The sequence below is a fragment of the Abrus precatorius genome, unplaced genomic scaffold (assembly GCF_003935025.1).
Source record: "Abrus precatorius isolate BTA unplaced genomic scaffold, Abrus_2018 Scaffold3, whole genome shotgun sequence".
Lineage (NCBI taxonomy): Eukaryota > Viridiplantae > Streptophyta > Magnoliopsida > Fabales > Fabaceae > Abrus > Abrus precatorius.
In genome coordinates, this window is record NW_020874373.1 from 24,407,281 (window position 1) to 24,417,941 (window position 10,661).

The 10,661-nt window shown below is 34.0% G+C and overlaps 1 protein-coding gene across 5 annotated transcripts; it reads left to right on the forward strand.

Moving 5' to 3' along the window:
* Window positions 1-463: 463 nt before the first annotated feature.
* Window positions 464-10,351, forward strand: LOC113862668 (ethylene-responsive transcription factor-like protein At4g13040). Of its 5 annotated transcripts, none has more exons than XM_027495781.1 (8): window positions 464-796; window positions 1,341-1,510; window positions 1,847-1,984; window positions 2,096-2,226; window positions 4,098-4,182; window positions 8,705-8,888; window positions 9,698-9,819; window positions 9,904-10,351. In XM_027495781.1, the coding sequence occupies exons 3-8, from the start codon at window positions 1,942-1,944 to the stop codon at window positions 10,023-10,025; spliced, it is 687 nt and encodes a 228-aa protein (XP_027351582.1). In that variant the 5' UTR covers window positions 464-796; window positions 1,341-1,510; window positions 1,847-1,941; the 3' UTR covers window positions 10,026-10,351. The 5 variants fall into 5 exon arrangements, with proteins under 5 accessions (XP_027351582.1, XP_027351583.1, XP_027351584.1 ...); XM_027495782.1 differs by having other exon boundaries at window positions 1,341-1,404; window positions 1,846-1,984; XM_027495783.1 differs by lacking the exon at window positions 1,341-1,510.
* Window positions 10,352-10,661: the final 310 nt, after the last annotated feature.

Consider the following 10,661-nt stretch of genomic DNA (forward strand, 5'->3'; position numbering starts at 1 on the left):
AAATTATTCTTTTTATAAATAAAAGTTTTCAAACAAATATTCGTGGACTAAATTATCTATTTTTCATAAATTTAAATAGTTGATATTCTAAAGCTTTTATGATGAAAATTTTACGCAATGCACGTAACGTAAGTTTAAAAGGTTCGAATCTTATAAATTATAGACAAATTTGATTTTCATATTTAAATTTTAATCTGCAGTTCGATTTCTTTTAACTTCATTGACAAGTATTCCTCCGTGGAGTAAAGTGTGGAAGCACCAAACACCCACCACAGTACAAACACAGTGAATTATTGTACAATAATAGAAATAGGTGTCAGGGCAATATGGTAAAGCAACAATGTCTCTAATGTAACTAACCTATGTGGCATTTGTTGGGTCTTTAAAGGGCAGCATTGACATTCAACTCTAATAAAGTACTCAGCAGCTAGTAGTTACGTTCCCATTCTCTTTTTCAACTCTCTATTTCTCTCTCTACAAGACTTTCTCTCTCTACAACCATCATACCATACCACCCCTTCCACCACCCTTCACTTTTATGCACACAAGACACACACATCACAACACAAGGGGAGAGAGGGAGAAAAATAAAAACAAAAACAAAAACAAAAGGTGGTAGATGCATGAGCCACAACACAACACAACACACACATTATCTCATACCACACTCACCACCTTGTATTCCCCAAAATTCCCATAATTCCCCTTCTCTTGCCTTTTGCCTCAGATTTCTCACCACCCCACTTCTCTTCTCTCTCCTGTGTTGCCACCTTATCTCTCCCTTTTCATTTTTCAGGTACCGTTGCCAACAACAATGGCTTGTTCTTCCTCTTTCTTTGTGGCTTTTTTTTGTCCCTTTTGTTCATGTATTTGTGAAGGGTCATTCACTCTTTCATCTTTTGTGTGTGATGAGTTTTCTGGTCAGGGGCATTTTGAGTTGACTACTTTAGAGGCCAAAGACTTGGTCTTTCTCTTGTTGGCTTTTGTGGGTGTCTTGAATTTTCTCTAAATGTGCGTATTTGGTTTGTGTTGTGTGTGGTCAAATGGGTCTGTCTCCTTTGTTACCACCCCCTTCCAAGAAAGGTGGTAGGTTGATGGGGTTGACTTCAACCCAAGGAGAAAGACTTGGCTTATGTGCGTGATTTTTGTTTCCAAAATTTGATTCCATTTGATATTCTGAGGGATTTCCTTATGCAAACCATGTTATCATCTTTATTTTTTTTTTTAAATAGTTGTTTTCTTTTTTAAAAATAGTTTATCATCTTTCAGTTTTGAAGGGGTTGATGATATTTTCTGCTATGATCAATTTGGATTGCCGATTTGAATGATTGTTTATATAGGTTTGTCGTGGGCGACAGTGGTTGAAATTGTATCATGATTAAGGTTTCTTTACATTTGTGTCTGTTTGTTTATGGATGAGTTTGGCTAAGGTGGTCTACGCTCGAAGTGCAGGATCACTTTGTTCGCGCTGCATAAAAGTCAAAGCAGGACCAACTTTTTGCCAAATCTTGTATTTGTGATCTAGTTCTGAATGTTTAATCAATGTTTTCCTTCTTTACTGATAACTTCTGTTGATTATCTAAGTATTCTGGTCCTAGAACTGGGAAGAGACCATTTCTTTTTGTAGTATAAATAGTCATGTATATCTATGATGCTTTTTGTCCTTTATATATTGGCTGAAATTTTTTCTCTTGTTGACTTTATACTAAATATTTGGATATTTGACATGACATTATTCGGCTTTACAATATTGAACTGATTCTGGAACTTTATTCTTCCCTTATAGGTCTAAGCTTTCTCATCTGCCTGAAACTGTTCTTTTTTGTTTTGTGTGTGTGTGTTATAGCTACTCTACCGTTAAATTGAAGGAAAAAGTTGGTATAATAGGACGTTAATCACTGTGCTCTGATGACTTGGTGAGAAAATTGGAACTAACTAACAATGGTAAGCTTGAGAAGGCGAAGACTTTTGGGACTATGCTCAGGTAAATGTTGGTAAACATGTTTTTATCTGTTTGTTATGGAGTCTACTATTATGAAATGTGAATTTATTCTTAAACTTAACATAAATTTCCAATATATTTTTCCTATTGCAGGAAACAGTTCCTTTGTCACTCCACTTCCTTTATATTGTGAGAATCTGTCGGGTTCAGAAAATTTAAACCAGCAAGCTAAACCGAAGCGAGAACAGCCTGTAATTTCTGATGATGCAAGCATCCTCGACAGTGTATGACCATTATTACTAGTAATAAATAATTATATACATGCTTTTTATGAAGCTCAATTTTTTATGCAAAGTTACTTATGAGGGTGTTGGTCTTGATGTGTGTTTAGGGCTTCTTTTATTTAGCATTGCATGATGATGGACTTTTATTTATTTTTGTTGCATTGCTGCAAATTTCAGTTTATTTACATTAAAGATTAAAGACTCCTGCACAATTTACAAGTCTGCTTCCTGTCCTAATACTTCTGCTTTATCTATTTGGCTTCAGTGTCATATTCTTGCTTTTACCTGCTTAACTCAGTCTTCATGGCTTAGCCCAAAGAGCCCTCAGATTCATACTCAGTAACTATCATTGGAGTTGGTTGATTTAGGCATTTAAGTAGATTCTCAAAGGAAAAGAAAAGAATGAAAAATCTCTTGAAGAGGAAGTTGTAAAAGTGATCCTCATGCATATTTTTTCTTTAGTCCAACCGGCTGAATATATTAGAAGCTTTTTATCAGTGGTCTTAATGCCTCGGATTTATTTGCTAAAAATCCTACTTACAGTTTCTGACTTCATCTTGCAGCAGTGATCCTTCTCCTTTAGGTAAGCCAATTTGTAAATCAATTACTCCCTCAAAGGTCAACCTTTTGCTTGAACTGTTGTAGAAGAACAACAATGATTTATTTCAAATTTGAAGACCTCTAACTGCTTGGTCTCCTAGTTATTGTGTTATGTGCTGATTGGGTTCTGAAAATGATTTGCATTTGTTTCTGCATTGGTCTGCAGTTTCCCTTCTCTGGAAAATTGTTTTTTTGGTGCTTTTGGTGAAGATTGGGTTTTACCCAAGGATCTTCAGAAGTTCTTGTCTGTTAATTATGGAGGATTTGGCACCAATAGAGATTCTTAGAGGCTTTGGCTCTGTTCTCAATTTCCGGTTGTTCAGTGTATCTGGCTGGAAAGAAATGCTAGAATTTTTACTTGTTGATTGTTGCCTCTCATATTCATATGGGATCAAGTAGTATGCTTAGTTTCTTGGTGGTGTTCTTATAATGGTCATTTTAGGGAGTGTCTTTGTTAGATATACAGAGAGATTGACATCCTGTGTTATATGTTTTTTGTCCATTGTTCTTTTGTTTCCTTTCATTTTCGGTGTAGTTTTTGAGGATTTCTTATCCTGATTTTGTATTACCCCCCCCCCCCCCTTTTTTTCTTTATAATTTCTTTGTTTATAGAACAAGGGAAGAAGAGCATAGATGGTAGCAGATATATGTTCCAAGTGTATTACATATGAGATAAAGTAGACAACATGTGCTGATATGAATTTGAAAATAATAATAAAACAAAATGTAAGGATGTGAGTCTAAGTTGACCCCTCTGGTTTTCAGGAAAGATAACTGCATCCTAGGTGACAAGTCTATAGTTAGCAGAATCAATGTTCCTTGTGACTGAAAAAGCATTCACTAAAAGAAAGAAAGATATATTCTTACTGCTTTGTCTTTCTTTTAGAATCAAGAATCTAGCATCCCCATTTCTGGTTGCATAAGCATTCCCATTTCTCCCTGGGATAATTATCCTGGTGTTGTAATCTGCTTTTGCTTGGATATGGTGCAACAACCATCACTGCCACCAAGTCTTATCCATTTTGGTGTGGGGGCTACGCTACATTGATCTATTGATGCCACTGGGCTTCATCTTTCATTAATAGAATCATGTAGATTTTAGACTGATTGCCATATCCATAGGTTGATTAATTAGCATTTATGGTATAAATGTGATAAAAATAGATGCTTACCAAGTTGATAAAATTATAAAGTTATATCCTTTGTAGTCTATCTGTTATATACATCTTTGATAGCCAAGAACTTATACTGAACTTTTATATCTTGAACAGAATACTGTTGTGCATGAAGAACCAGGATCATCAAATGTTTCTGGCTCAAGCTCATCGAAAGAGCAGCTTATTCAACAAATTACAGGTTTGTGGTTAATTTTTTCCCCATTTTCTGTTTATGTTTGGTTTAGTTTATAATGACTAAGCTGACCTAGTAAAATGATATTTCCTTTAGGATATGATTGCTATTATTAATTTGAAATGATTCGATGTGATTTTAATTGATTTGAATTAGAAATCAATTCTCATGTTTTCAACTCATCGTAAAAAGAATAGAATTATAATTGATTTAGAAATCAAATTTCATGTTTGGAACATATTAAAGATGAATTAAATTGACTTTATATTAGTAACTTACTTTATTTCCCTTAAAATAAGTTAAATGTCTTAGCTAATATGGGGAAAAAAAAATCAATTCCAACAATTGGAACTAAAATAAAATCAAATCCATTCAATTTCAAACAAATTTGAATTGGTAGATATTTTTAATCAACTTGGATAAAATTGTATTTTTAAACCACATCGACACCTAAAATATTTAATTCCAAACATACTACTACTACAGGAATGACCTTTTATTTTATTTTTCCATTTCTTGAGTTATTTATCATTATTTTTGTTTAACATAATGTATTCCATTATTTTTATTCTTTATGGACTACAACTGCATGAAAATTTAACACCCTGAAAGGACTTATACACCAAAAAGAGTTGACATAATGATAAACTCATGATAGGAAAATAAGGGTAGACAATGGAGGAAAAATCTTAGTCTTAATGGAATCACCTGAGAATAAACATACCTGTTCAAGTCTGTTTACCTAATCAATTTTCTTGGAGATAAAAGGGTTTTATGGAAAATTTGTTCCCTATACTTCCATTATAAAATTTAGAAGTCACAGGGGAAGGACCTATTTGGTAATTAAAAACTGTATTCATAGAATACACAGGATTATGTGAGAAGGCATTGTGCTATTGTTTTCTTAATATAATCGTATATCATATATGTTCTTTTTTTCTTATTTGGTATATTTGGTCCAGTCGCTAATCTGATTATATATCTTGAAGCAATGCTTACCTAATTGGATGTTATTCGTAGAAATGTTTGAATGTTTTCCTATATTCTAACTAAATATCTGAATATACTTATTAAATCATATTTAATTGTTCATTAACAATTGCTTCATTGATCTATTTCATAATCATTTCATTAATTATAATGAGTATATTAACTTAAATGAAATGTGTTGATTTGGTATACCATATGATCTAGTGTTTTTTTTATGAGCCCAAAGAGGATAGACCTATTGAAGTTCAGAGAATGACTACTGTAGAGCTTGAATGCTAGGTTGATGGTGGTAAGGGTGATGTACTTATAAAGACATTCTGACACTCAAGTTAATGTTTATTCCAGCAGAGTGACAGTAGGAATCAATTAAATCTGTCAAATTGCATGTTGTTGGTTATATAGTGCTTGAAAGTGGGTAATGCACAAGCATGGTACTGGAGTAGTGTTGTGTTATATGCTAGTGTAGCATAACTGGGGAAGATTCTAATTTTTCTGAGATCATAAATGTGACCTGTGGCAATTCTCTTGTGTTGAGTGTGTATGAAGTGCTAAATGCACGGACATGTATGCCTATTAAACATGCATTTGGCCCAATTTGGAGGAAGGGATGATTACCCTAGAAAGATGGAGATAGGATGTTGAACCTAATTGGATTGTCTTAAATTAGGAGTCCCTCAGGCCTCAACACGTGCATTAGTGAACCAATGTGCTAAGTTAAGTGCTTTTTGCGATTAACCTCGTCTGAGTGTTATGTTCCAAAGTTGCTATTTTCTTCTGCAGTCAAGGATTAGAATGTTTGTGAGGCATTTGTGGATATTGTAATATACTCTTCAATCCTAGGCTTATGATGTGCTTCCTCTGATGTCTTGAGAACTTAAAAAGTTTATGGCCTTGGATGACACATTATTTGTACATTGTAGTTTTGGGCATGCAAAAGTCTTTTCTGCTCTTCTGGTGATGGTAGTCGGATGCGTGGCATGGTGTTAATAGCCCATATTTTTTGAGCTATACACGTCGTCATTACTCATTTACTATTATGATTTATGTGTTTTGATGACAAAAGACATTAGTGCCCTAGTTTTTCTGTATAAAAGTGGGCTTTGGTTGTTAACTATCTTTTTTAGTCACTCTTCTATTTCAAAATCTTTGACTTTGCCTTTTTGCTTCCTAGTTCTCTGCAACAACATTGATGAATTGTGGTTCATTGCTTTTCAACTTCTATAAATCAAGTTAAAAACCTAGACTTTTCCTTGGGGATTTTGTGCATTTGTTTTCGCTTTCCTTCTCAAGAATGAGGAAAGACTTAATTCCCCTTTTATGAGTAAGACTTGTGGGGAGGAAGGTTTTGTGAAGGAAGCGTAGAGGAGGAAAATGGGGTTATACCTCTTTATTTTTCACATGACTTGATACTGAGATATTTTACTGTACACCTCCTCTATAAGAGAGGCACTCAAGGAATTTGTTTAGTCGGAGAGTACCAAAGAAAAATTGGCTGAATCCAACTAGCTCGCTTAGATAGATGACCAAATATAGTAGCAGTGGAACGCTTCATCCCTTCTCTTGCTCAAATTAAGGCCAGGATTGAGGTTGATGCCAAACTCACTGCAGAGAAAGTTCATTGCCAGGATCCTTGCAAGAAAATTTAAGCAGGGAAACTTTGGATTGCTAAGTTGGAGGAGGAAAATAGATAGGTCAAAGCCAAGGCTAAGGAAAAGAAAAAGTGAGGGCATACTTAGAAGCTAGAATCAATAATATTGAAGATGCCTGTGACGATGACATGAGATAGGTGATTGGACAATCTTTTAAAAATTCTGTTGTCCAACTCCAAGTTCTCAACCCGACTCATCACAATAGGCATCTCCCCGGTGATATCTGTGATGGATGCAAATATCTGTGTAGTTATGCTCAACCATTTAAGCAACTAGCTTGAGATAAGTCTATTAAGGTGTCGGATCCAAACCCCAAGCCAAGTGCTACTTGTTAGGATCTTTCTCTATACTTTTTTTGTATTACATTTCCTTTCCTTTGTAACTGTTGTAACTCATTTCCTTTAAAGTGACTAAAACTACTTCAAAGTTCTTGTCTTTAGTTTGTTCCTTTAACTCCTTTGCTTGAGCTGAGCTGATTGTATACACTTTTTAAACAGTGAGTGATGGCCTTGGGCATTGTTTTTATGGGCAACACCAAGAGTTTAACCTCAACTGGCCTTAGCTACAAATTTCATCATGACCTAGTTTCAATAAACTTTTCAATAAGTATTTATAGGTAAAGAAATGAAAAAGTAAAATGAATAAAACTTCTTTCATAAGTTAAAAATAACTTATATATCTTAAATTTTAGAGAAGATAAATGAGAGAACTTTTAACAAGGTGGAGAAACATAAGTTGATTTTATCTAATGAGAGGGATTTAACTCATTTCACTTCCTTATTTTATATCCTATAAGTATTTACTGAAAGTTTATCCAAATGAGGCCTATATAAAAGCTTAAATTGTAAGATTACAGGTTAAGTATTAATGTATTGTTTTCTACTCTTGATGATTTTGACCTTTGTTAATTTCCTTTCTTTTCGTTTTAGGGGTAACCTCTCTGGGGAAGGTCTTTCCTTTTGTTGCTATATTTATACTTTTTTAGCTAAGCTTCAAAGTGATTTCTCCCTAATTTCCATTTATCTTAAAGGGAATCACTTGTTCTATGGCACATAGTCATGAATCAAGTCTCAAACACCTTTGGGAAGAGATTGGCCCTAGACGGGGCGCACAAGAGCGCACCTCCCATTATCTTCCAACATAGGAACATTAAGGTGGTGTACCTTGATGGTTTGGGTTGGGTTAAGTGTCCTTGTTTCTGGAATATGAAATGAAGACTGCCATTTTACGCAAGTCCTAATAATGATAATCAACAACAAAGCATGAGTAATCCTCTCTAATGTACATCCTGTACTGCATATTCAGTATGCATGACTAACTAAAGCAGTACTGGTTATGACCTGCTGGCATGTGACCCTGGACTTTGTGTTCCCTGTCTATTTTACATGGAGGGCATGATCCTTGCTATCATGCTGGAGATAATGGAAAAATTCCTAGAAAGAAACTGAACATCAAGAAGGTTCATGGTGGAAATTTAGTTTGATCACAAGCATATTTAATTTCAATGAACACTCATTTAGGGCTTGTTTAGTTTGAGAGAATATAATCTTTTCTGTTTTTCATTTCTTGTTTTAAATAATAATTACAAAAGTGTCACATTTTTTCACTTTGCTTCTTGATTTCAAAGACGTCTATGGAAATAATGAAGATAACAAAATGCTATTTCACCATTTCTTGGACAAATGTTTGAAAACAGTTAATAAAGTAAAAACAAGGTAACATTTTTGTAACTATTAATGAAAACTACAAATGAAGATAGAAAACATTTTCTCAACCAAATAACTCTTGTATTATACTTTTCTCATTTTTGTTATAGGATACATTACATTTTCTGTTGCCTTTTTACTTGTGTCTTTATTGTCTGTTTACCTCTTTTTCCCTGCATTTAGCAGGACCTCCTATTAAACGCAGAAAGCGACATAGAAGAAAGAATTTGCACAATCAAGAGTCTTGCGTAATGAGAGGTGTCTACTTTAAAAATATGAAGTGGCAGGCAGCAATAAAAGTGGACAAGAAACAGATCCACCTAGGGACTGTTGGGTCACAAGAAGAAGCTGCTCACCTGTATGACAGGTAGTGCTTTGAATTATAGAATATAAGAACCAACAGTAGTCCCTTTTGATACCTCAAAGTCATAGTGAGAATATACAGGCCTATCAGCTGTGATTGATAAGTTGCCAATATACCTGGTTCTATTGTCATTGTTTGAGTGCCTACAACCTTATACTTCGCACAGTTTGGGCTTGTTTGTTTCTTCTTTCTTCCATATCCAAGCATATAATCATTTTCTCCCTTCATAATCATATTTTTTGGAGCTATAGTTACTACAATTTCACTGAATTGAATTCTGTACCCTTAAAATACCTACTTTGAATCTTGAGAATCTACTTTCTTGGTTATCTGTTTTCCTTCAGTGTGTTTGGTTCGAGGTAAGAACACTTCCTCCGGATGAACATTCTTCAGTGTTTCATGTTGAACAATTTGAAGAAATCTTTAATTCTATTTCTTGGAAAGTAGGGAACTACTACATATATTATTTTGATTATATGTACGTGGTACACAGTTTTCTATCTTTTTGTCAATCACTTGAATGTGCATGGGCGGATATGAATAGCATTGCATGGCGAATGCATTTACATTTCTACACACGCATGTATATTATTACTATCATGAAAGATCATCTAGCTGCTTTGAATATGATCTATGTATGTTGTCAAGTTTACATTGACTTTTCTATTCTCTAGCAACATCCATTATGCAAGCTAGCTAGTATAGAAATATGTTAATGCTCGAAGAAAATATAAAATGGTCAAGTTCTCATTTACTCTATTGTGTTAACAATGACCTACTTAACAATGAATTGTATATTTGTTAATCTTTAGGGCTGCTTTCATGTGTGGGAGAGAACCCAATTTTGAGCTTCCCGAGGAAGAGAAGCGGGAACTGAGTAAATTCAAATGGGATGAATTCTTGGCCATGACTCGGCAAGCGATCACACGTAAAAGTAATGCTCTTAGTGAACCATTTCCTATGTTTTCCTAGGTTTCTTTTTCCTTAAATTTTAACAATTGCATACAAAATTTTGTAGAACACAAGAGAAGGCTTAGTCCTGGACCACATAATAGTCATAACATGCCACTGCACAAAGATGATTGGGAGAGTAAGCAAGTACTGAGTGAAGATGCTGAGCACGAAGCATCAGTTTCTTGAAAATTATGGTTCATGAACCAAGAATGAAGATGAAAAACCTCTAGTCCTAACACTTCAACTCTACATGTTAGATTCAATTTTTATTGTAGAAAAATGCAATGTAATGTCAGAAGTTGATAGCATTGATTATCCTTAAGATATTTAAGTTGCTACTACATCTTAACCCAATAAGGAGTACATCCATTGTCAGATGTGTCAACTATCAGCTGTTGAACTCATTATTAGTCTATCAAACTAATGCAATGCTATATTCTTCTTCCACTCAGTGGAAGTTAAGATGCTTCGCTTCATTTCCACTTTTAGGGAATGTCTAAATGAATTTTTCTCGACCAATTAAGTAAACTGTTTTTCACCTTTCACATTGTCCACATTTATGATGTTTAAATAAGGTTAGATTAGTTTGTAGGTCCCTAAACTATTTGAAAATGTTTAAATTGGTTTTTATATTTTTGAAAGTTTATAGCTAGGTTCTTGTGCTTTTAAATTATTTTTAATTGGGTTTTGAACTAAATTTCTGTTAAGATTTTGTTATATATATAAACTTTAATTTTTTTTTAATTATTCAGACACTAAGTCACAAGTTTAATGATTTAGCAAGTCTTTGAATTATTTAAATTAGGATTTTGTATTTAACAA